Below are 26,044 nucleotides of genomic sequence, written 5' to 3' on the forward strand. Positions count from 1 at the left end.
CTTTATTGCATTTAATTTATATAATTTTATGCTTTCTTTATGGACTGCCTAAATATGACATTTGGCTAATGGTTCAAAATGTGGATAAGATTAGATATCTGATATCTTATCTACCTCATTCATTATTTTTTAAAATAGAATAAAATAAAGGCAACTCGTTGTATTCTTCGTAGTTTGTAACCCATTTTATTGATTTAGCCGTTTCTTTTCTTCCAAATTTCATAATTTTTTAAGTAGATTTTAGGAGGGAAATATAGAGCCATTTTGTTTCAAAATGATTTATGGTTATTTATGATAATTTTAATTAAAAACGATTTCTACAACGATGAAAAATGAAAACGTGGAGAAAAATAAAAAGAAAACAGAAAAAAAAAACGTGGGTCTAAGTGGACGGTTCAGAATCAGCCACGTCAACAATGTACCCTATTTTCTCATTTTATTAAATTAAATGATTATCGAAATTTGATAAATAGCACTTTTGTCCAAATTTTGAACTTCTACCAACGCCCCTTACCCCACTTCACAAAAGTTGCCCTAAATGTATATAATTAAAAATAAATAAATAAATAAAATTCAACTTAGTCGAGAGGCATCTCTCACCTTATAAGATGCTTACATTGCAACGGCAATATCTTCTAAGATTGTTAACTTCTAAATAAAAGATCAATAATAATAAAGAAAAATATTTTTTAATTTTTTAAAATAATAAATGACCACATATGGCCTTATTTTATATAGGGGATGATGAATGACATGAGCTCCGTAAAAATAATCCATCTAACTGTATAAAAATTTTTCATCAATTATTAAAGTAAATCAAAAAATATTTACAATGAATAAGTCATCAAACCAACATTCTTAGATTAACTATCAAAAACTTCATCTGATAATTCATCAAACTAAAACTCAATTCTTAAATACATTAAAAAAAAAAAAAAAATCTAAACCGCTGCACTGTTATCCAGGCGTCTATCGTCATGGTAACATCGTCCATTCATGCATCCATAATCGAAAAATAGACCTCACGGATCATCTGAGATAGTAAGTGGTAACATATTTACCACATGAGATCGTGGGATCGAACTGCAAGACTATCAAAACATAAATTTCCAAACCCTGTGTAACTCATCCCACCACCATTTGCCTTCTCGATTATCATAATTTACTTTCCTCATAATGACCTAAGATCAGGTATAGCAAAAGCGCTAGGATGAGCAATTTCACCTTTTGCAACATAGTCAAAAAAAAAAAAAAAAAAAAAAAAAAAAAAAAAAAAAAACAACAACCTAAATCCACCGTAGTCGTTTGGATTCAAAGAAAAGAAGCCAACCGTCCACAACAAACAATAAAGCAAGAATCTTGGAGCGCGATCTCCATCATATATATTTAAATAAAACTTTTGTTTTATAGAGGAAAAGTCATTACATAAACAATTACAACAACTAGATCGTAATACTCAATCTCTTCATCACCAGGTCCAATCAAAAATGGACGCGCCTGGTCCTCCTCCTTATCAGTATTAGATCATCTTCCAAGTTTGGGTTTCAGAAATGAATATTATCACTCTTTAGGACTAACAATGGAGAGGATCTGTGGATAGACACAGCAAGCAATTTACAATTAGTGTTACAGTTATTAATCACTTGACAATTTCGTATGTAATGGCCATAATTGTTGGAATTGGAAAATCTCACACTACCTTTTCTGTAAGAGCACGAAAAACTTCCCCTCCCATGGCGTTAGTCAGTTGCTGCATAAGGTTATTGAAGGAATTTAGTGATTGGAAAAAGCAAGAGTCCATCAGCAAAGATGTCAACTAGAGTTCATAAGAAAAGGTATCAACAATTTTATAGGAAGGAGAATTTACATCCTCTGGCTCATCAGCTGCATCAATTTGACGTATTATTCTTCTTAGTTCTGCATCCTTTAAGATCTCCTGTATGGCGCTTGAGTTTGCTGCTTGTAGTGAAATGGCATTTGAAACATTTTAAGGGCTTTATATCAATCAGACAAGTAAGCAAACAAGAATAAATATAAATGACAAACGTTAGAGATTTATAGATGTCAAGATGCATCTACACTGTTCAGTTGACTTTGATCTGAAAAGATATCAGGGAAACGAGCTAACTTGTGCTTTCTTACGTCATCGAACTTTGATAAGAAGGAATCTAAATCAACAACATTTGTACTACTACCCAAAAGACCAAATTAGCATTCAAGTCCGCAAAATAGAGATTTGGATAAAATGCAATTGCAAATGTATACAAAAAAATAACGCTAGCAGTATCAATAGTTGTATCAAGATTATAGAGCAACATAGCCAGTCGAGTATCACTAAAAAAAGGGCCAGGGAGGAGCCGTTTTGGCAATCAAGCTAAGCTCCCCTGCACAAGTATACAGAAAGTCAAACTTAAAGTAAACTTATTTTGTTACATAAGAAATGTTGATGAAATCGCATGTAACTGATTGATTCTGAAGGCAAGGTTGTTATTTTAAAGAAAGGAATACTCGTGTATAAAATCTGAAAATAGGATCAGTACCTAGTAAGATTGGAATTTAGGACTTTTCTAGATAATGCACAAGAAGATCCTCCTTATGTAATGTTCTCAATCTAAGATAGTCTTACTATAACAAAAAGAAACAAGTACAGTGAAGGAACTCGCCTCCTAGCAAAATCACTTATTGCAGATGACAAATATTGTAGGTTTAAACACTCGATCCTATGAAATTCACCAGGTTGATATCAGACAATATCAGCCATCGCATATCAAGAAGTTTACAAGGTCAAAAGCAAAACCCAGATAATAAATCTTCAGTACCTAAATGTCAACTCTCTTAAGAATCACAAACTCCATCTACCACAGGAATAATGGATATGTCTTTGATTATAATACATTGAACCTCACAATTCCTAAACCAATGAAAGCTCTAAAGTAAGCTGCTTCCTAATTTTTTTTCTCTAATATTCTATATCCCCGCAAATAGGATACTAAAAGCAAGGCAACCATATTATCAGATCTGAACTACTAAGCTTGATAGCTAAATTAAACATACAGAATGACAGAGCAAATGGACAAAACAATGGCAAGTTGAAATAGAATTGAGCATTACCTATCAACTGTAATTGCTCTCTGTCAACAACCCAACTTGGTTCTCCTACTTCAAATGGTCGTTGAGGAGGCAATGGATTTGCTACAAAGGCAAAGACAAAGACAGTTATGTTAATACAAAGTGACCTGCTTGAAATATAACAGGCCCCCAAGATCTATCATGGCTGAAGGCTTAAAAAATGGAGACAATGTGCTGTGAGCTAGTTCAAATGAGAGACAAAGAAGATAGAAGCCCATTTTTTTTTAGTAAATGGCTTTCCCTTTCCTACATTATTGTGCATATATAGATTCATGTGCATAACTAAACGAGAACCAGTGACACAACTACCTCACAATTGTGGCATTGACACATTTGTAATACAACATATGGTGGCAAATGATTGTCACATTTCACTCAATAGAAAATCATATGTGGTGATCTTCAACATAAGAAACAAAAATGTCCATCCATGGAATGGCTGACCCAGTAATGATGGATGGCGAGCAAGGAATAAGGGAACTAAGCAACATGGCCCAACTAACAAAGGCAAAATGAATTGATCATATCAAATTATCTAATACATCAACTGAAAAGAAAGATCTCGCGAGAGAATGGATACACAAAAAACTAAAAGGAACTGAAAGGGTATATTTACTATTTACTAACATTTAGTTTTCAGGCAATAAAACTGAAACAGGCAATGTAAGTTAAACATTGGCTCCTACAAATAAACAAAAGCTTACGTGGCTCTTCCACCAAAGGTGATGGCTTTTGGCATGGAACTTCTGCACCAATAAGATAATAAAGACAAATTAGTCAAAGAAATAAACCAGAAATGAGTTGATGCAAGCCACACAAGTATGCTTGAAGCAGCACAACCTCATAATTTTAATGTCAAGATTCAAGACTCATTCTGATTACTTCATGGGGGTTCATGTGAAACAACATTGTTTACCTTTTTCAGAAAGTAGGGCTCCAGATTTATTAGGGGCATATACTATGTGAACAAGCACCAATACAACAGTTCGTCAAACAAATATAGCTTTCGTTAGCAGTTAATAGAATTCCAATAAAATTGTAGTTATTGCTGGCAATTTCCTTTCTTTTTTTTTTCAGCAACCAGAAAAACTCTCAAACAAATTCAAGTTCTTTCACGGTATCATACCTTTATGCTTCTTGAAGCATGCCAAGGAGCAACTGCATATGCACAATAACAATATTTCAGTGGCATCAAAGCAACAAATAAATCTACAAGAAAGAGGTTACACCTAGCTAAAAAATATTAAGATTATAGAGTTAACCTGGCAATTTCATTCCTTGTTACGTTGCAAATAACAGTATACTATCTGACATAAATTTGCTTTGTTACTTCCAAATAACAGTATTCCATGCGATATAAATTTGTCTAGTGTTTGCCCTAGCTAAAATCTACTTCCCAATGTATTAACTGGTTCTATCCAATTTCCATGTAATCTCTCACTACCTATCTTCTTTTCCCGTCAGATTTTTTTTATCAACAATAGCTCGTACAGGTATTCTAGCTAACTCGAGCTAACCTAGAAACACTCTAACATTCTCATGGCTCTCCCCTGGAATTCTCATTAAACCACCAACAACCCAAACCTCACTTTGAAAATACGCATAAACGATAAACTACGACCCAAAGGGATGCAGTAAAGTTTTACAAAAAAACAACTTTACGATCTTAAACTACTAAAAGAACCACCGAATAATCCCTGAATCTGCCCACAAAAGCAGAAGGATGTGCACCGAAGAAATCAAACAGGGAACTCGCAAGGATGTGCTTACTAAGGGGCAAGGCAGTTCGGGCACTTGTACTTGGATTGCGCTATGCAGCAGACCTCGCAGTTTCGAGGCGGGCACCGAGAGCCCATCGCCGCACGATTCCTCTATCCCCAGTCCCCTCCCACCTTCCGCGCTCCGACTTGCAGCACCAGTTCGCCCTCATCATCCCAAAACCCTTTTATTTCGCCAACGAAGCTCATTGGCCTTATTGGGCCTCGTCGAACCGCATCGCTAAGTGACCTATTTTTTACATATTTGGATTTTTCACCGATTAACATTTATTCAATAGGTTTTTTAAAAAAAAAAAAATTAAAATATTTTTAATTAAAAGAATTAACATTTCCTTATATAAATTTTTAATACATTGATATATCCCCTCAACATATTTCAATACTCAATAAATACTTAAATTAATTTTATTTTATTTTATTTTTTAAACCAAACACTATAACCTAATTGGAAAGTTTGAACCCTAGAGGTAAAATATTAAAAAAATAATAACTTTGATATTATAACCCAAAGCCTGAACCCTAGAAATAAAATTTTTAAACAATATTTTAATTATTTTTTTAATTAAAAAAAAATTAAATTCAAGTGATATCAGGGGCGGAGCCACCCTTGGGCTAGGGTGGGCTCCATCCCCACCTCCTTTTTTAGAAACATAATTAATAATTTTGATTTTTTTAGGCATTAGCCCCAACTTATTAATGGATCATTTCCATGCATGCACCAATTTTAAAATATCAAATTCAAAAATAAAATTTTAAATATCAAATTAGAATGATCAATTTATAAAAGTCATTATAAATATATTTATAAGTTAATAAATATATTAATTTTAACTTTTTTTTACCCTAAACATACTTGCAGTACAGTTTCCTTTACTCTCCGTAACAAACGAAAAATTCACTATTCAAAAGTAATTTAATTTTTTATTTCTTATTTAACAAAATAAAATTTTATCGTTGAGAAAGAGCCAACGATCATCAACCGCTTTAGTGGTGGTCGACGAGGTAACGATCGATGATCACTCGTGAGTCGGCGCTACCTCGCCAAGTGACCAACAACCACTTTGTGTGCAATCGCCCATGAAGCGACCACACGTGAGGCAAACACTGCCTCATGAGGTGACGAGCAATTACTTCACTAGTGGCCGCACGAGAAGAAGTCGCTACCTTGCCAAGTAATGAGCAACATAAGTCTAGGTTTGTAAATATAATTTTTTTTCATGCTCTAGAAAATCTTATTCAATGATAGTCAAGTTTGTAAATATAATTTTTTTTCATGCTCTAGAAAATCTTATTCAATGATAGTCAATTACTCAATTTATCCCGTCTGCTCATCATTCTTGATACTTCAACTATTAAGGTTCTTGATTTGTGTACTTTAGCTTGATATAAAGTCAATTGTTTGAATGATTTAAATTCTATATTTTCTAAATGTAGTTTTATAGAATATATTTTTAATCTATTCTCTTTTTAATAGATTATATATATATATCTATATAAAACTGGAGTTAGTTAAAAAAAAATTAATAACAATATAATAATGAGTTTGATTTTAAAAAGAATGAACACAATTTTAATAATATTTTTATCATGCTTTTAAATGTATTAAATATTAAATACTTATATTCCATATTTTAGGAAAATTAATATTCATATACTTTTTTATTTTTTAAAATTAATTAATTTATTATATCAATTATCGTCAACGATTAGCCCCACCTTAATTTAAATTCTGGCTACGCGCAGGATATCAACTTCGTGTGGGTGTATATATATATATATATATATATATATATATATATATATATATATATATATATATATATATATATATATATATATATATATATATATATATATATGTGTGTGTGTGGGTGACAGCCAACGTGGCAAGCTCACGTGGATAAAAAATTATCATTTTCTCCTCTTCAAAATGTACGGACATATTTTAGCTCTCTCTCTTCCCTTCCTTTCGTTCTCCATTGGTTTTTAAAACCAAAGTCTTAAATCCTCTTCCTCTCTCATTCCGCTCATTTCTTCTTCCATGTCAAACCCTAGACCCCAAGCCATCTTCTTTAGCGATCAGCTCGCTTAGAGTGAGTTAAGGTTTTCATCCAACTTGTATTACTCATCTCCCTCTCTTTTTCTACTCATATTTCTTAATAGCGCATTCTACAGGAGTTGCAAAGGTATGTTGAGTGTTTTTCTTTTATCCATCATTGTATATGATTTTTACAAACTAGTACCAACCTTGGCATTGATCCCTTGACGATCGGCTAGAGGGGGTGAATAGTCTGCACAATAAAAACACACTAAATCCCCTTTCTTGATCTTATAGCTCGATTAAAATAGACACTTGCATAAAAGAAATAAGAGAATGATTAAAACAAAGAGGCATAAAAAGGTTAGTTAGTTTGCAATCAAGGGATTACTAATCCAAGAAAGTTGAAGCTCACTAAACAATCTCCTTTAGGCGGAGAAACCTCTTACAACAATTAAAGCACTTAATTACATAACAAAACTAAAGCGGAATCGTTTACAAGTGTTCTAACATACTGGGATCAAGGTTATATTTATAACCTTAGTCGGAGCACTTGGAAGGATTCTAGGTGTCTGGAGGGGGATACAACTTTATTCCTATCGTAACGGCACGCGCCACGTTGCGTTTGGCTAAGATTTCAGGTCCGGCGCCTGAACCGAAAATGCAACATTTTGTTGACTTTCGGTCTTGGTCCTTCACTTCGATTCCGCTCACATTGGTCCTGATCTTCCGCTCCAATTTCACTTGCTTGGGTGATTTCGATCATCCGGAATAGGACTCACTCGTACCTATTTTCCGACCTTTGAGCAGTCTTTCGCTCCGGCTTCTCGTCCCTCGAAAATGTTGCGTGTCTCTTTCTTGTTCGCCAGCGTACTCTTTTGTAGTATCTCGTCCCTCGGGTACATCAAGCTCGCCAGCTCTCTCCCGTGTCATCCTTCTCGCTAGTTGCATCTTTCGCTCGACTTTTTGTGCTCCTAAGTTCCTGCACACTTAGACAAAAGACATCAAAATAACAACAGAACCTACCTTGACTTAGTTGATCACATCAAAATCATCACGGGGTACTTACAACCTCTCCCTTTTTGATGTAGATCAATCCAAGTTAAGTTAGGGTAAACCAAGAAATAAATAGTAATAGAAATAGCAAGTACATATTTTGTATATAAGGAAAACATGTGCAAAATTTAAAAAAATACCCCCGTAGACTAAATCTTTAGTTCTCCCCCTTTGATCATATTAAAATAGAGTAGTCTATGCAAAGTCTAAGGAATAAAATGAAGAAGTTTTTAAGTTTTTGAAAATCTAGAATTTTTTTTTTCTAAACCATGTTTAGAAACTTAAAAAAAATAGTTTTGAAAAAAAATCTCTTAGATAGAGAAAATGATAAAGTTCCATAAAAAAATAAATTTTACAGAAAATAATATTGCAAGACCAATTTAAGTGAAAGTATTAGATAATTTTATAATAGCTAAATGCTTTAACAGTTAGTCAATTGATTATACATTTCAGTAATTGACTTCCAGACTGTGGCGAGGCGCTAGACCTTTTTAGTTATTGAACAACAACTACTTCTAGACAAAGTCTCTTATAAAAATTAAATATTTAATTTTCTTTCTAAAAGGCATTGGTCTAACTTTCAAAAATTATTAAAAAAAATATGCACAAAATGATAATTTTAACTTAAACATGATTTTTGAATCCAAAATAGATTCCTTCCAACTAGGTTAATTAAAAATTTTTTAGGGATATATCTCTGTAATATTCTTCTAATTTAGCACTTATGGTATCTAAAATGCTAATTTAGTCTATTATACTTTCTGACTTGTGAGTATGCATTGTTTTTAATTTCTTCTTTCAATTTTTTATTTTTCATTTTTATTTTGGCGAAATCCTCTAGTCGACAATATGTTACTAATGTTAATTTTAATTTTTCATTTTTAAAATAATTTTTTATTTTCTATCTCTAATTTGTATGAACTCTTCGACAACATTTTTATAAATTTAAATAATTGATCAGGAGGTAGGGACTATACCTGACTTACCTTATCGATTTTTTATGCTCCCCCTGTAGTGCTGCTTTCATTTGACGATGCTCCCATTCATCGATGCTCTAGATACTCATTGAGGATGATCTTGTTTCATCTATATCTTCTTGGTGACTTGCCATTAGCGCAAGTCTGGCGATGACTTCGATCTCTAATTCGGACGACGTTTCGTCCCACATCGCCTTTAGATTTTGATGCTTTGTCTGAACTGGTCTTTTGTCCTTGCTTGTGTCTTTGTTCTTGTCCTTGCTCTTCAATTTAGGGCAATTATCTTTCACGTGCCCTTCTTCATTGTAGTGGTAGCATCTTATCTTTTTTCTTCTTCTTTTATCCTGCACTTGATTAAATTTATTAGTTTTAAATAACTTTTTAAATTTCCTTACCATGAACGTCGTTTCATCATCATCGAGAGAAGTTTCAGAATCTAATTCATCTATTTTTGCCTTTAAGGCAATATTATGTTTGAGCTCCTTTTTCAGATTTGCGCATCTCGTTTCATTAACTTCAAAAGTTGAAAACAAATCTTCTAAAGTACTTACTTCTATATCCTTAGAGATATAATAAACATCTAGTAATGATGCTCATTCAATAGTCTTAGGGAATGTGTTAAGCGTGTACCTTAACGAATTTCGGTTGGTTACCTTTTCTCTGAGATTCGTAAGTTCGGTGATGAGTTCCTTTATTCTAAAGTGAAGGTGTACAACAGTTTCACCTTCTTCTAATTAAAAGCTGTCGATCTGGTTCCTTAGCAGATTCTGGCTCGCGAGTTTTGCCTCCGAGGTCCCTTCGTGTAGTTTCAGGAATTTCTCCCACAGCTCCTTGGCAAACTTGTAGCTCCAATCCAGATGACTTCTTGAGGTGGTAAGACGCTAAGTGGATGAAACTCTGCTTTTCCATTTGCCACGAAGTCGGCTTGCTCATTCTTCGTCCATTGACATTCTTCTTTGCCCTCTGGTGCTACAAAATCAAATTTATGATTAATAGTAAATCAAAATATATCTTAAAGAATACCTCTATCTTTTTCTTTCAACTCACGAATTCCCCCTCGAACTTCGATGGGTAGATGCTCGGTCCGACCATCTCTAGTGCTTCGTTGGACAGTTAGTCCTTCTGAAGCTATTAGGATCTAATATCACTTGTTGGTTCCTTGGTGATCGGCTAGATGAGGTGAATAGCATGCACAATAAAAACACACAAAAACCCCTTTCTTGATCTTATAGCTCGATTATAATAGACACTTGCATAAAATAAATAAGAGATTAATTAAAAAGAAGAGGTACAAAAGGGTTACTTGGTTTGCAATCAGGAGATTACTGATCCAAGAAAGTTGAAGCTTACTAAACAATCTCCTTCAGGCAGAGAAGCCTTTTATAGCAGTTGCAACACTTAATTACAGAACAAAACTAAAGAGAAATAGTTTACAAGTGTTGTTCTGACATACTGGATCAGGACTATATTTATAGTCCTGGTCGGAACGCTTAAAAGGTTCCAAGCGTCTAGAAGGGGATAAAATTTTATCTCCGTCGCAACAGAATGCGCCATGTTGCGTTTGGCTGAGATTTCAGGTCCGAGCACCCGGAGGGGTTCCAGGCGCATGAACCGGGTGTCCTGGAATAGGTCCAAACGCCCAGACCAAAAAGTCAACATTTTGTTGACTTTTTATCTCGGTCTTCCGCCTCAGTTCTGCTCGCATTGGTCTGGGTCTTCCCCTTTGGTTCCACTTGCTTAGGTGATTTTGTCTATCCGGAATAAGGCTCACCCGAACTCATTTTCCTGTCTTTGAGCAGTCTTCCACTCCGGCTTCTTGTCTCTTAGAAACACCTTGCGCCTCCTTCTCATCCGCCAGCAAACTCTTTCGCAGCGTCTTATCCCTCAGACGCACCCAGCTTGTCGGTTCTTTCCCCCGTGTCATCCTTCTCACTAGTTGCATTTTTCGCTCAACTTCCTGTGCTTTTAAGTTCTTGCACGCTTAGACATAAGACATCAAAATAATAACAGGATATAATTTAACTTGGTTTATCACATCAAAACCATTACGGGGTACTTACACTTGGTGTTAGTGTTTGCAAATCAGATACAACGTTATGCTATTTTTTCAATACCAGCTATAACGTTATGTTGGTTTGTAAAAACCAACATAACATGTGATTGTTTTCCTTAATCATACAAACATTATTTTTTTCATATATACATTTGTTTATATATGTTAATAATTGATACTTTACCATAGGATTCTGGTCATCGATTGATCTTGGCCATAAACCCTAATGGATCAATATTTTAGGTTACTTTAATAGTTTTGTTAGTCATCCAACAATGAAAGGATAAGATCATGGTTCTCTTCATTTACATGATCAACATAAAATGATTCTTAAACAGTCCTCCTTTACTATTTTTTAAACATATAAGATATTCAGTAAATTCATGATTTACTCATGAATATATTTCAAAATTAGGATTCGGCATCTCAAACTTTTATATTTTCAGATACATTTTATAATATTGAAAGTTAGAAGTGCATAATCGAAAGTTAATCAATTTAAATTTTTAAGTGTCTAGTAGCTTTTATTAGAAGAGATGTATCTCTATTGCTGGATATTTCAAATAGAGGTATTTTAGTTCCTATAAACTCAATTAATGCATCGCGAAACTACTTTTTTTTCTCACTTTTCTAATAAAAAAAAATCTATCAAATTAAAAATTGAGGAGTTGCTCAAACTCTATTCTTACAAGAATAGAGTTAAAGTACATCATGATTTTTAATATTTTATAAATTATATATTTTATATATTTTTATTTTTATCTAGTATATATAAGCTTTCATTAGTTCGTGTAAATATTATAGATGATTTTAAAAATTTAATTGAGTTAAAATAATTCATCCATTTATTACTCTCTAATTATTTACCGAGATTTTTTTTTATATTAAGTCGGACATTCAATATCACTACTTCAGTTCTATATCTCAATAAAATTATATAAATAATTTATTTACCGAGATTTTTTTTTATATTAAGTCGGACATTCAATATCACTACTTCAGTTCTATATCTCAATAAAATTATATAAATAATTTATATATATATATATATATATATATATATATATATATATATATATATATAATTTTAACGTTAAGTGACAGATTCGGTTGTCTCCTTCATTCAATCGTGTCACCTTTTAGAACGGCGACCAGTCCAAATCCATGCATGTCCTCGTCGGCACTAGGGTTAATGGAAGTCATTCAGCACGGTTCAAAGGTCACTTCGCATCCCACTTTGACCTACTTTGTGGGGATAATAAAAATAGCTTCATAATTTATGAACGTAATTAATGTAAATTGTAAACTAAAGGAAATATATATATATATATATATATATATATATATATATATATATATATAATTTTAATTTAATCAAATGCATATCGATAAATCACTCATTGTATGCGAAGCTTCTCGATAAGTGCTGTGTTGGCCTGTCATCATCTACTTGCAAGTCAGATTCCACGTTAAAAAATAGCCTTTTGGAAGGTAGAAATTGTTTTTTTTTTTAAAAAAAAAATGAATGGTTGATTCCATTTTTCATTATATAGGATTTAAATTTAAAATATAATAATAAATATTTTAACATTTTCAGGAAACGAAAATTTTCACACCAATTTGAAAGCTCACGTAGTCACGCTCCTGCCCATTTTAGTAGCAGAGGCGGAGGAAGAGGAGCTGCTTTACTCGTTGTCTCTAGAACACTAGTACTACTACCTCCTCCTTTCCCACGATGCACCTCCCTCGCCGGAAATCGCCGCTTGGCACGCCGGCGGATCCCTCGCTGACGGTGGCGAAGCTAGTCGGGTCGTACACGAGGAAAGGGAGCAACTTTTCCATCTACGCCCTTGTCCTCGCCATCTTCCTCTTCGCCCTGGTCATGTACAGCGAGGACCTCAGGGCCATGGCTGAGCGGTCGATGTCGCCTTACAAATCCCAGGAGGATGCGCCCGTGGACTTCCCCGGAGGATCCCTCTCCCAGCGGCTGCCGGACACGCTGGAAATCGCTGTCGCGAGCGCGACCGATTCGGCGGCCGTGCCGGAGACGTGCGACCTCGCGCGCGGCGAGTGGGTTTTCGACGATGTAGGTTTCCCGATGTACCGGGAGGAGCAGTGCCAGTACCTGTCGCAGCAGATGTCGTGCTCGCGGAATGGCCGCCCGGAGGCGATGTACCAGAAGTGGAGATGGCAGCCGGCCGGGTGCTCTTTGCCTAAGTCGGCACCCGAAACCCTCGCATCGATTTCTCTCGCCCCATTTTTTTTTTGAAAAGCCCTCAAATTGTTCGACTTGGTTTTGCCAGATTCGACGCGAGTTTGGTGCTAGAGTGGCTACGGGGGAAGCGGATGGTGTTCATCGGCGACTCTATGAATCGAAATCAGTGGGAGTCCTTTGTCTGCCTGATGCAGACCGTGGTGCCGCCGGAAGGGAGGGATCGCCGGGTCGAAGGCTCCCGAATCATCTTCACAATAAAGGTACCAATTTTTCCCTCTCCGATTTTAGTCGATCCATCCATCGATTAGCCCCTATCGGTAAACAGTGAGACAAATTTAGGAACACAACGCATCTATCGAGTTCTACTGGGCGCCGTTCCTGGTGGAGTCGAACTCCGACGACCCCAACATTCACAGCATCCCGGTCCGGATCATCAACCCCGATGCCATCGAGAAGCACGCCGTCCACTGGGAGGGAGCGGATGTCCTGGTCTTCAACACCTACATCTGGTGGATGAACACCTTCGAGATGCGAGTCCTGTGAGTACTATTTGCTCCAGTTCCTCGCCGACGCCATGAATCATGAATTCAACTCATTTTGACTCGAAATTCCTTGACCGGTCACTGATACTTGGATTATAATCATTCGATTTCTTACTGCGTCAATCAAATTCTCATCGATTTGGTTTGACGAAGCAGGCGTCCAGGGGCACGGAATTGGACCGAGCACGATATGGTCGTGAGATATCAAGCGTATGACAGAGTTCTGAGGACGTTGACAAGTTGGCTGGATCGCAACGTCGACCCCATTAAAACGACCGTCTTCTTCATGAGCATGTCTCCTATCCACAGCAAGTAAGTAAACTCCTCGACCTCTTGTTCTTTTGATCTTAATAGCCATCTCTTCTCCTCGACACGGTTGTCATGATTCAATTTGCACATCACTCAATCACATGCATCTCCTTTGAGTGCGATATTAGTCTAAAAACACACTGTATCATCGGTTCAACTTCTTGTGCTGCTTAATTGTCAATAATAAAAAAAACTAAGCACGTGGATGTAGAGTATCAATAAATCGGCTTGTTAAGTGAGACTTGCAATCAAAATTAAGGCGAATCCCCATTGTTAATGCAAGCCAGTTAATGCTTTTGTATATGCTCAGTTGTTGAAGCAGCTGACACCAGAGTTGACCTCGAAAGGAAGAGTTTGACCAATGTTGTGGACTGTTTACTCACCAACCTTGAAATCCGACGCTTTGATCATTAATTGATAAGATCATACTTTTGTATAGGATTTTTGCTTGTTGGTCACTTACATCTTCGTTTTATCTCATGTTGCTTTGTTCATATCAATTTGCTCCCTACTTTCTTCAACATAATCTAAATTTGACTCGAGATGAGCCATCAATTTGGGTGAAAATACCGGCAGTTTGCTTTTAAGCTTCAGAAAATCAGCAATGTGTGTTGGTGGTCAATCTGGTTTGGTAATAAATTGCCTGTGTAAAACCACGGGAAATAACACGAGCATGCCATAGTAAATGATTTCATGTCTTCCATGTTTCCACACTTAAATGAAAGCCTCGTCGACTTCGCAGCTAAAAACCAATTGAGATATGATTGCAGTCTTGCAGACGTCCTTTTTCCATGGACTTTCCAATTTCCGCCACTGCTTTTCTTCGTCTTCCTCGTCCATGTCTGCCGATCTTTGTGATTAATTTATTGCACGGACAGTTTGTCACTGGCTCACTGCTCTTTCTTGGTTTGCTCTCCTCCATTAATTACCAATGCACGTTCTAATTGCTAGAGTAAGACAGAAACTACTTTAACCCCTTTCTTAAAGAATCCCTGTCAAAAGCAGTCCCTTCAATTATTGAACTGCAAAACCATGTGCCTGCTACCGCAAAGAAACAAGTTGCCTTAAATAAACTAAATTCCGTGATACTTTTCTACACAAACCATGCTTTTGCAGACATCCAATGCTCTGCATCTTCTTGCCTTGCTTTCTCTTTGCCTGTTCCTCTGTTTAACTATTGCAGCCTTGAAGGAGATGTGCCAGGAAACAGAGTGGAATCATCCCCCAAAAAGTAGATATTTTTGTTGTTCTTATTACCCTAACTTTACAATTCGAGGTCAAATTTCAAGTTTATTAACTAATGGGTGCTTTTGTTTTTTCATGGTGCTGCTCTGTAGCTTTATAAATTAATGCAAAGTCGTCATTTTTATTGACGCAGGAGCTCGGACTGGGGCAATCCGGCGGGAATCAAGTGCGCCAAAGAGACGCTACCGATCACCAACATGACCGGCATCTCCGTGGGCACTGACATAAACATATTTGCTCTGGCGAAGAAGGCGCTGGGTTCGCCTGCGCTCCGCGTGCCTGTCACTTTCGTGGACATCACGACCATGTCGGAACGGCGCAAGGACGCGCACACATCCGTGTTCACGGTGCGGCGAGGGGCACTGCTGACGCCGGAGCAGCAGGCGAAGCCTGGAGAGTTCGCCGACTGCATCCACTGGTGCCTCCCCGGTGTGCCGGATACCTGGAACCAACTCCTCTTCGTCCACCTCCTCTCCGGCCGCCGCAGCCGCTACTAACGCGTTGACACACAAACTTCCTCACTTTACGAAATTTATTTTTATTTTGAAACGAGAAAAAAAAGGGTTTTTTCTTCGTTTTATAAAATTATTAATTTACTGGGGAAATGCCAAAATTAACCTTATTTAGCACACTGGATTAGCGACCTGTAATAGTCGAATAATAATAGGGAAAAAAAGTTGTAATGATGCGTGCAATAGTTCAATGGTTGGATTCCTAGTACGTTCGTGGTTATCATTGATTATCTTAGTAGGTTATTAATAATAATTTTGTTTAGTTTAAATAATCAGTGATTTTTGATAATATAATATTCTCGTCATGTTAACAATCAGGGAATATAATCCGAAATCAGAAAACCTTATAAACATGAGATTTTTCATGATTCTAGGATTATTAATATTTTTTTTCTAAAATTATCCTTCGAGACGAGTAGAGACAACTCATGAGGGATGTCGTTGGCCTCTGCCTTCTCCCTTCTAAACTCCTCCACAAGATCTTCTTCCGTCTCGTCCTCTCGGAGCTTCTCCATGTCCGATCTGTCTCCAAGGCACTTGCCTTTCTCATGTTCGCTCACGATTCACGCCGCCTCTATGAGGGACGCTTCGATCGCAGCAACGAATGGCTCTTCATCTACAAGAAGAGGTCACCTAAGGATTCTGTATTGTCCGAATTCAATTACCACTTCAGCTGGTGGTTTAAGATTCCCGTCATGAGCATGAGCGTCGCCCTCGGCGAGGACCTCTACATCCTCGTTGCCTCTGGAGGCGCCTTCCTTTTTGCCTCCAACAGCCACCGCGAGCCTGTCACTGTCAACATCGCCGCATGCTCTATGCAGTAGATATCGCCTAACACCATGGGGGTGCACGACATCGCGTCGTGGAGGAGATCGGGGCTGAAGTTGGTCACCAATCCCTCCCACATCGATCACTTTCGCTTCCACTATGTGAAGATGGTTCATAACCGTTCCATGCTCATCGAGTACCGATCGAAACTAACTTGTGGCGGATCGGTGGCTTATGGAGGAGAGGCGTTGTTGCTTGGGAGATCAAGGTATATACAGTCTTAACAGAGAAATAAGAACATGGAGATCAATGTATACAGTCTCAGTAGGAAAATAAGAGTATAATTATATATGACATAATCAATGTACATAACTCGAACTGACAAAATAAATGCGCATAATCATAACTGATATAATGAATACACGTACCCAATCTGGAATCGACACATACGGTATAGTGATAAGTAAACTCTCTAAGGATCAATAACAAATATGCTCGTAACACCTGAACAATATAATCAATAATATACACATGTATGATATATGCAACAATCATATCTCAAGCAAATACAGATATATCTCTGAAAGATACATCGCGCATTATATGCATATGAACACAAATGTGTCACTCCTACACGCCACTCATAACCGCCACTACATTTGAGTGACTGAATGGGCAAGACTATGACGACTGTTCACGTCTCCAGCTACCACTATATTTGAATGGCTGAGACAGGTAAGATGCAAAGTAGTCATTTAGCCACATAACGAGGGTTACAATATGCATGACTCCAGCTATCACTAGTTGATGGATTGAAATGAAGCGATAGAGGGGAGGGGGGATGAATATCACTCGTTAAAAATTTTTCTTTTCGTATCGATAAAATGAATATCAAAGTAAGCGGAAAATAAGATAACAAATGAAAGACAGGTGGCTCAGGTGGTTACTTGGTTCGGAGCCTATGTCGACTCCTACTCTAAGACTCGCGATCCTTGATCGCACCATCGGACAATTTACTATAATTCTTCTTTTCGAAATCTTCAGAAAGAAGCAATTCGTATAAATGAAATGGAAGATAGTAACACATTATTATCATCTTGTAAATAATGCAAGATAATAAAAATATACCGACAAAGAGTAAAAGATGAAACTCATTGGCACTTCTTGGCGTAGCAACTTGCACGTGTAGTTTGAGGCACAGAACAACAGCGGCACGAGCAGAGGATTGTATAGCAGTATTATAGTTGGCTCGGTCTTGATGTCTTTTTATAAGCTTTGTTCGGTCGACTGATCATTTCGGTCGACCAATCTCCCTAACAGTCGACTGATTTATCAACTTTCCTTCTATGTCTATATCTGATCACGCCCTCATTAATAGCATTTATTATTTAGTTGACCGATCCCATTGATCGGTCACCGATCTGTGCAATTTCCCTGTTCGTCGAGATTTGCCAATAATTCTCCATTAAGTGTGTTAATTGTTCAGTCAACCGATCCCTGGGTTCGGTCGATTGATCAGCCTAACTTCTATATTTGCTTCTGCGTGATCTCATCTCTGTCACATTATGCAGGTTCGATCGACCGATCAGATCAGTTCTTTTAAAATAGAGTTAAACAAATACTCCTGCAAAATAAAGTTAGCACAGTAATATATTATGCATGAGTAGTAATTGACAGTAAAACTATCTTGATCTCAACTTAGAAATCTTTCCGGTTTCTTCAATTGGATCAGCGACCTAAGGTTGTTTCTTTCCGGAATACAACCTCACCATCACTCCTCTCCAGTTGCTTACCTCAACCTACCTGTAAAGCATTGGTCTTTAAGATCTGTTTGGACTTTCTCTAGCCAGTGTCTGATTGTTTAATCCACTAAGACTTTTCCTACAATACTAAATTATCCAATGATCCGGCGGATAGAACAGGTGGCCCTCGTTTGGAGGGGTCGACGCCATGTGGAAGTCAAAAGGCCAGGGGGACAGGTCGGCTGACCGGAGAAGGAGGGGCTGACCTCCCGGCCGGTCGGATAGGAGTCGGGATCCGGCGCTCAATGGAACAGTAAAGAATGGCCGAGCGGAAGTCAGACTTGGTCGAAGATATAAGGTAGCATAGTGCTAACAGTCCTTACGTAGCACCCGCCCGGAAGTCTCCCCAGCCTATCAATGCAAACGACAGGCGGGACGTGATGGGCGTGCCGTCCGGCCGGCGCAGGGGATGAGGGCCGTCCGGACGACGCTCTTCGTCCAGCCGGCTGGCCGGACGTCCCGGCCGGTGGTGGGTAAAGAAGGACAGGAACATCTTCTGACAGCCGTCAAGTCCTATGGCTAGGCCATACTCCAAGTCTGACAATGAGGTGTTCTGTTGTCCCATCGAAGACGTGATTGGACTGTACCAGTATGACGTCAGGTAAGCTTTCTGACAGACACATACCGAGGTATGGGCTGCGGATACATACACGTCTCGGTGGACGTGTAGGAGCTCTTTCACCGCTCTATATAAAGAGCCGCATACTTCGCCGGAGGTACGCGTTGAACACCTTTGGAGCCACTTTTTTCCACTGCTTGTTTGCCTGACTTGAGCATCGGAGGGTCGCCGCCGGGAACCCCTTCCCGGCCCGACTTCTGTGCAGGTTTGCCGGAGCTTCGTGAGACTAGCCGGAGATCTACATCGGCGACCCGGAGAGCGCCACGTGCCCAGCGTCCGTTGATTCAGCATTCGGACAGAATCAATTTGGCGCCGTCTGTGGGAACGCTCCTGCATCCGAACGGAAACAATGGACGAGGCTGGACGACAACACACGGTGACGCTTTCAACGGAGGAACTCGACGCTCTGATCGAGATAAGGGCCGCCAAGCTTGTGGAGCAAAAACAGAAAGTCACAGCCGAGCGGCCGGAGCAGCAAGCAACGTCAGCGTCTGGTGGTCGAGCGGAAGCACCGTCGGCCACCGTTGCATTTCATCGAGCCCTATTCCGCACCCCTGAAGCCGCAGCAGCTCATAGAGATCTGGGATCTTCTTCGGACGAAATGCCTAGACGATATGACAGAAAAGGAAAAACCCCCCGAGCGGATGCATCGCCCGAGAGGATTAATCGCCAATTTTCAGAGGCTATTCTACGAGATCCTCTGCCGAAGCACTACGTGCCTCTGATGATCGGCGAGTATAATGGGACAACCGACCCAGATGATCATCTGGGTAAGTTTGATAACACAGCTACGCTCCATCAATACACAGATAGAGTAAAATGCCGAGTTTTTTTTACCACTCTCTCGGGATCGGCTCAACTGTGGTTTCGGAGGCTGCCGGACGGATCCATCATAAGCTTCAAGGACTTCCGAACGACCTTCCTCCACCACTTCGCAAGCAGTCGGCGCTATCAGAAAACCAGTGTTAGTCTATTTGCCATCAAACAGGAGCCGAGAGAGCCGCTCAGAGCTTATATCCAGAGGTTTAATCAGGTGGCCATGGATATTCCAACGGCCACATCAGAGACAATGATGAACGCATTTACACAAGGCCTCGTGGACGGGGACTTCTTCCGCTCGCTCGTTCGGAAGCCGCCTCGAGACTATGACCATATGCTACACCGAGCCAACGAGTACATCAATGTGGAGGAGGCCCAAGCGGCTCGAAGAAAGGAAGCTCCGACTGATCAGGCTCCACCTGCCGAGCGGAAGCCTCCCACCGCTCATCAACCGCCAAGAGAAACGAGGGCCGAAGCAATCCGCTCCCCTCACGTGAGGTCCCATGTGCAAGAAGTAGCAGCCGAACGGCCCAAGCCAAAGAAGAAATGGACTCCCATGTTCTGCTCAATCCACCGCACGGACACGCATAACACCAGAGATTGTCGGAGCCTTCCTTTGATTGCTCATCTTGCTCCTCGAGGTAGCGGGCGTAGATCACCGTCGTCTGACAGGCGACAAAGGCCTCGTGTAGCAGAGCGGACAGTAGCTGACAGACGACAACAACAGACGCCCGAGCGGCATCGCTCTCCGAGACGGGAGAATCCCCGGATGTCTAGGGAACGTCCCCGTTCGTCCGTTCGGGAAGAAGAAAATAGAAGCAATGCTTCCCGAGGCGAGATCAACATCATAGCTGGAGGGCCGACCGGAGGTGATTCCAACCGAGCAAGGAAGGCGAGCGTCCGACAGCTCCAAATCCATGCAGTCGGCTGCAGCAGAGAGCGGGCGAGTGGACCCGAAATCAGTTTCGGGCCTGGGGACTTGGAAGGAGTTGAAGTGCCCCACGACGACGCTCTGCTCATCAAAGCGGTAATAGTCAACTAAACTTTTCACCACGTATTTATTAACACAGGAAGCTCGGTCAACATCATATTTAAGAAGGCGTTCGATCAACTACAAATCGACCGAGCTGAACTGCTGCCCATACAACCCCGCGCTACGGGTTTACGGGCAATGAAGTCCTGCCGGTCGGGCAAATCCGGCTGGCTATCTCGCTGGGAGAGGAGCCGCTCAGGAGGACGCGGACAGCAAACTTCGTGGTGGTCGACTCTCCCTCATCGTACAACGTCATTTTAGGACGACCGGCGCTCAGCGAGTTCCGGGCGGCCATCTCCACCTTTCACCAGAAGATCAAGTTCCCCGTCGAAGACAGAGTGGGAGAGGTACGGGGAGACCAACTGGCAGCTCGTCGATGTTACATTGAAATTGTCCGAGCAGAAGCAAATTCCGCTCGGAAATCACCACGGATCGAGGTGAATGCTATAACTGAAAAGCCTCCCTCTTTAGTTTATAAAGAAAAAGAGGAAGTGCAGATACACCCAACCCGATCGGAGGCCACGACCTTCATCGCGTCCGATCTGGAGGCCAATTAGAAAGAGGAGGTGATCCAATGCCTCCGAAGAAACCATGATGTCTTCGTCTGGTCGACACATGAGCTGCCCAGAATTGCACCAAGTATAGCGCAGCATGAGCTCCACGTCCGACCGGACGCTCGGCCAGTGAAGCAGAGAAAACGGGATTTCAGCGCCGAACAGAATGCCATAATCCGGGTGAAGTTGAGAAGCTTCTGGAGGCCGACCATATACGCGAGATGCAGTTCCCGAGCTGGCTGGCGAATGTGGTGCTAGTTTCCAAGCCCGGCAACAAGTGGAGAGTGTGCATCGATTTTCGGGATCTCAACAAAGCCTGCCCGAAAGACTTTTATCCCCTGCCCTGGATTGATTAGCTGGTGGACTCTACGGCCGACTGCGAATTAATATGTATGCTCGACGCTTACCAAGGCTATCATCAAGTGCCGCTCGCCCGTGAAGATCAAGAAAAAGTCAGCTTCGTGACGGCCGACGGCACCTATTGCTATAATGTGATGCCGTTCGGATTGAAGAATGCGGGGGCCACGTATCAGCGCTTGATGAACAAAGTATTCAGAGAGCAGATCGGGTGAAATCTGGAAGTGTACGTGGATGACATTCTCATTAAGTCCGTCCGAGCGGCCGATCTCTTCAAGGACATGGAAGAAACTTTCCGAACGCTACGCAAATATGGAGTCAAATTAAATCCCCAGAAGTGTCTGTTCGGAGCAAAAGGAGGACGATTCTTGGGTTACATAGTGACCGAGCGGGGTATTGAAGCAAATCCCAGCAAGGTGAAATCTCTACAAGACATGCCGCCCCCAAGAAATACGAGGGAAGTGCAGCGTTTGACCGGTAGGATAACTGATCTGTCCAGGTTCATCTCCAAAACTGCCGACCGGAGCCTTCCTTTTTTCAAAATCTTGCGCAAGTCCACTTAATTTCACTGGGACGAAGAATGCGACCGGGTGTTCGAAGATTTAAATTCTCTCCCCGTATTAGCCAAGCCGGCTGCGGGTGAGTCACTTTGTATCTACTTATCTTCAACCGAGCAAGCAATCGACTCGGCACTAGTGAGGGCGAGCGGAGAGGAGCATGTGTATTTCCTTAGTCACATTTTAAAAAATGCTGAATCTCGCTACACTGGGCTCGAAAAGCTCGCTTTTGCTCTGGTCCTCGCCACTCGGCGTCTTCGCCCATACTTCCTGGCGCATGCCATCATTGTCAAAACCAACAGCCCGCTCGGGCGTGTATTATTGAATCCAGAAGCTTCCGGGCGGCTCATCAAATGGACGACGGAGTTAAGTAAATTTGACATCCAATACCAGCCCCGCTCGGCGATAAAAGCGCAGTCCTTGGCGGATTTCGTTACCGAAGTACAAAGGGCGGAGCTTGAAGCCATGTGGAAGATATTTGTGGATGGATCATCCACTCGGCTCGGGAGCGGTATTGGTGTATTATTGTTGTCTCCCCAAGAAGAGAAGATGCATCTATCCATCCGGCTTGACTACAAAGCTACGAACAATGAAGCAGAGTATGAGGCCCTCATAGCCGGCTTACAGGCAGCTCGGCATGTTGACGTCAGTCGGGTAACGCTTCATTCAGACTCGCAGTTGGCAACGCAGCAGCTCTCTGGCACTTTTGAAATTAACAACGCCCGACTCAAGCTCTACGCTGAGGCGTTTGAGAAACATAAAGCCAATTTTCGAGAAGTTATTGTCCAGAAGATACCCAGAGCAGAAAATCAAGTGGCCGATGAGTTAGCCAAGCTAGCAAGCTCAATAACGCCGGTCGCCATTCAGCAGCCAATCGAACAAGTATTGTTGGTGGCGTACGTCGACCGGATGGAAGGCTTCACGTTTCCAAGCGACTGGCGGACACCCATCATAGAGTTCCTCCGCTCGGGCGCCACACCATCCGATGAGAATGAAGCCCAGCTGCTACGGAGGATAGTCGGTCGGTTCACACTCATCGGCGACCAACTTGACAAGAAGGCTTTCTCACGCCCGCTGTTGAAATGCGTGAGCTCGGAGGACTCGGCTTACATCCTCCAAGAAGTACACCAAGGATCATGCGGAGGGCATCCGGGCGGACGATCGTTGGCCAAGAAGATCCTATTGGCCGGGTACTTCTGGCCAACCTTACAAGTAGACGCTGCTCGGACCGTGTCGACGTGCCTTTCGTGCCAGAAGTACCATAACTTCTACCACCGACCGGCAGAGGAAATGAAGGCATCAACCGTTTCATGTCCGTTCGATCAATGGAGAATGGATATTGTTGGTCCATTTCCGATGGCGACCGGGCAGAGGAAATTTTTGCTAGTGGCGGTCGATTATTTTTCCAAGTGGGTGGAGGCCGAGCCGCTAGCAAAGATCACCGAACAGATGGTCAAAAAATTCATCTGGCAACACATCATCTGTCGGTTCGGCATCCCTCGCCGATTGGTTTCCGACAATGGGCGGCAATTCACAGGGAAGATACTAGAGGATTGGTGCAAAAGCTACGACATCGAGCAACACTTCACGTCCGTGGCTTATCCCCAAAGCAACGGTCAAGCCGAAGTAGCCAATCGGGAAATTCTTCGCATTCTGCGCGCTCGGCTCGACCATTTGGGAGGAAGTTGGGTGGATGAAGTACCGGGCGTCTTATGGGCCATCCGCACGACTCCAAAGGAAGGGACAGGTGTCACGCCGTTCCACCTGGTGTATGGCGGCGAGGCGGTCATTCCGGTTGAAATCGGCGTCGAGTCCGTCCGGATCCAGAGCTATGATGATGGCAACGCCGAACGGAGGAACATGGAGCTGGATTTGGTCGAGGAGGAGCGAGCCAAGGCGTCCGTTCGGCTCATGGCGTATCGACAGCGGATGAAGCAAAACTACAATCGCTGCGTAATCCCCAGATCATTCCAGGTCGGCGATCTTGTCTGGAAGAAAGTCAAGCCGGTCGGCGACGTCGGCAAGCTGGAGGCACTGTGGGCGGGCCCCTTCAAGGTTATTGAAAAGCTCCGCTCGGGCGCCTATTATCTGGAGGATGAAGATGGGCGCCAGCTGGACAGGCCGTGGAGCGCGAATCATCTCCAGCCTTATCGGGCTGGGTGAAAGGTGCACTAATGTAACTTATTTTTGCATATATTTTGGTCGCATGTACCCTTGTAATGCAGGAAGCAAAATTAATTCAAAGGACGGCTAATGTGTTGACCGAGCGGCTATGCTCAAGTTTGCCTTTAAGGCCGTCGAGCTCCGACATTAAATATCGAGAGACAAGCCGACATCTATAAACGTCCGAGCGGAAGACCGTCGAGCTCCGACGTTAAATATCGAGAGACGAGCCGGTGTCTGTAAACGTCCGAGCGGAAAATCGTCGAGCTCCGACGTTAAATATCGAGAGACGAGCCGACGTCTATAAACGTCTGAGCGGAAGATCGTCGAGCTCCGACGTTAAATATCGAGAGACGAGCCGGCGTTTATAAACGTCCGAGCGGAAGATCGTCGAGCTCCGACGTTAAATATCGAGAGACGAGCCGGCGTCTATAAACGTCCGAGCGGAAGACCGTCGAGCTCGGCGTTAAAGAGACGAGCCGGTGTCTGTAAACGTCCGAGCGGAAGATCGTCGAGCTCCGACGTTAAATATCGAGAGACGAGCCGGCGTCAATAAACGTCCGAGCGGAAGATCGTCGAGCTCCGACGTTAAATATCGAGAGACAAGTCGGCGTCTATAAACGTCCGAACGGAAGACTGTCGAGCTCCGACGTTAAATATCGAGAGACGAGCCGGCGTCTATAAACGTCCGAGCGGAAGATCGTCGAGCTCCGACGTTAAATATCGGGAGACGAGCCGGCGTCTATAAACGTCCGATCGGAAGACCGTCAAGCTCCGACGTTAAATATCGAGAGACGAGCCGGCGTCTATAAACGTCCGAGAGGAAGACCGTCGAGCTCCGACGTTAAAGATCGAGAGACGAGCTGGCGTCTATAAACGTCCGAGCGGAAGGTCGTTGAGCTCCGACGTTAAATATCGAGAGACGAGCCGACGTCTATAAACGTCCGAGCGAAAGACCGTCGAGAGACGACTCGGCGTTTATAAACCCACCGATCGGACAGTAGTCAAGTTCCGAAGGTAAAATTCGACGGGCGACCGAAGCCTATAGGGCCGCCGGATGGATGGTTTTCTGGGTAGCCCTCGGTCGGATCCGACGTAATAACGTAAGGCCGAGCAGCCCCTTTATAAAATGTACTTGGGGCACAAAAAGCTCAAGACCAAGGCGAAAAACAAAAATCGGACGCAGGAAGAATGGGCAAATAACAAGACACAGTTCATTCACGCCGACCGGCGGATAGACAAAATTTCTAAAGTTTGCCCCGACCGCCACGGATACAGAAAAATTACAAAATAGCCTCACAGACAGATTCTTAGTCATCAAAATTAAAAAGATGGTCAGGGATGGAGCCCATCATGGTCGCCAGGTGTTCGGCAGGGACGGACAAATCGGCAGGAGCATGGCCTTTATTCTTCATGTAGTCCATCGCCACTTTGATTGCCTCCTCAAAAGTCAAGGAGAGCTTGTCGGTAAATTTCTCGCCAAACTCATCCGAGCGGACGAAGGCTTTACGTACCTCC

At 41.6% G+C, this 26,044-nt stretch overlaps 2 protein-coding genes across 2 annotated transcripts; one reads left to right on the forward strand and one right to left on the reverse strand.

The window, feature by feature from the left end:
• Positions 1-1,346: 1,346 nt before the first annotated feature.
• LOC122021803 (zinc finger HIT domain-containing protein 3-like) lies at positions 1,347-5,059 on the reverse strand. Its single transcript, XM_042579960.1, has 7 exons — positions 4,900-5,059; positions 4,256-4,287; positions 3,834-3,875; positions 3,112-3,192; positions 1,868-1,956; positions 1,700-1,750; positions 1,347-1,590 (listed from the first exon to the last, which is right to left on the reverse strand). Exons 1-7 carry the CDS (start codon positions 4,983-4,985, stop codon positions 1,561-1,563), a joined length of 411 nt encoding a protein of 136 aa, XP_042435894.1. The 5' UTR covers positions 4,986-5,059; the 3' UTR covers positions 1,347-1,560.
• Positions 5,060-12,668: 7,609 nt separating this feature from the next.
• On the forward strand, positions 12,669-16,077 carry LOC122021127 (protein trichome birefringence-like 28). Its single transcript, XM_042579214.1, has 5 exons — positions 12,669-13,248; positions 13,335-13,506; positions 13,586-13,785; positions 13,945-14,100; positions 15,476-16,077. Exons 1-5 carry the CDS (start codon positions 12,767-12,769, stop codon positions 15,837-15,839), a joined length of 1,374 nt encoding a protein of 457 aa, XP_042435148.1. The 5' UTR covers positions 12,669-12,766; the 3' UTR covers positions 15,840-16,077.
• The last annotated feature ends 9,967 nt before the right edge of the window (positions 16,078-26,044 follow it).

The sequence above is a fragment of the Zingiber officinale genome, chromosome 9A, assembly GCF_018446385.1.
Source record: "Zingiber officinale cultivar Zhangliang chromosome 9A, Zo_v1.1, whole genome shotgun sequence".
Classification (NCBI taxonomy): domain Eukaryota; kingdom Viridiplantae; phylum Streptophyta; class Magnoliopsida; order Zingiberales; family Zingiberaceae; genus Zingiber; species Zingiber officinale.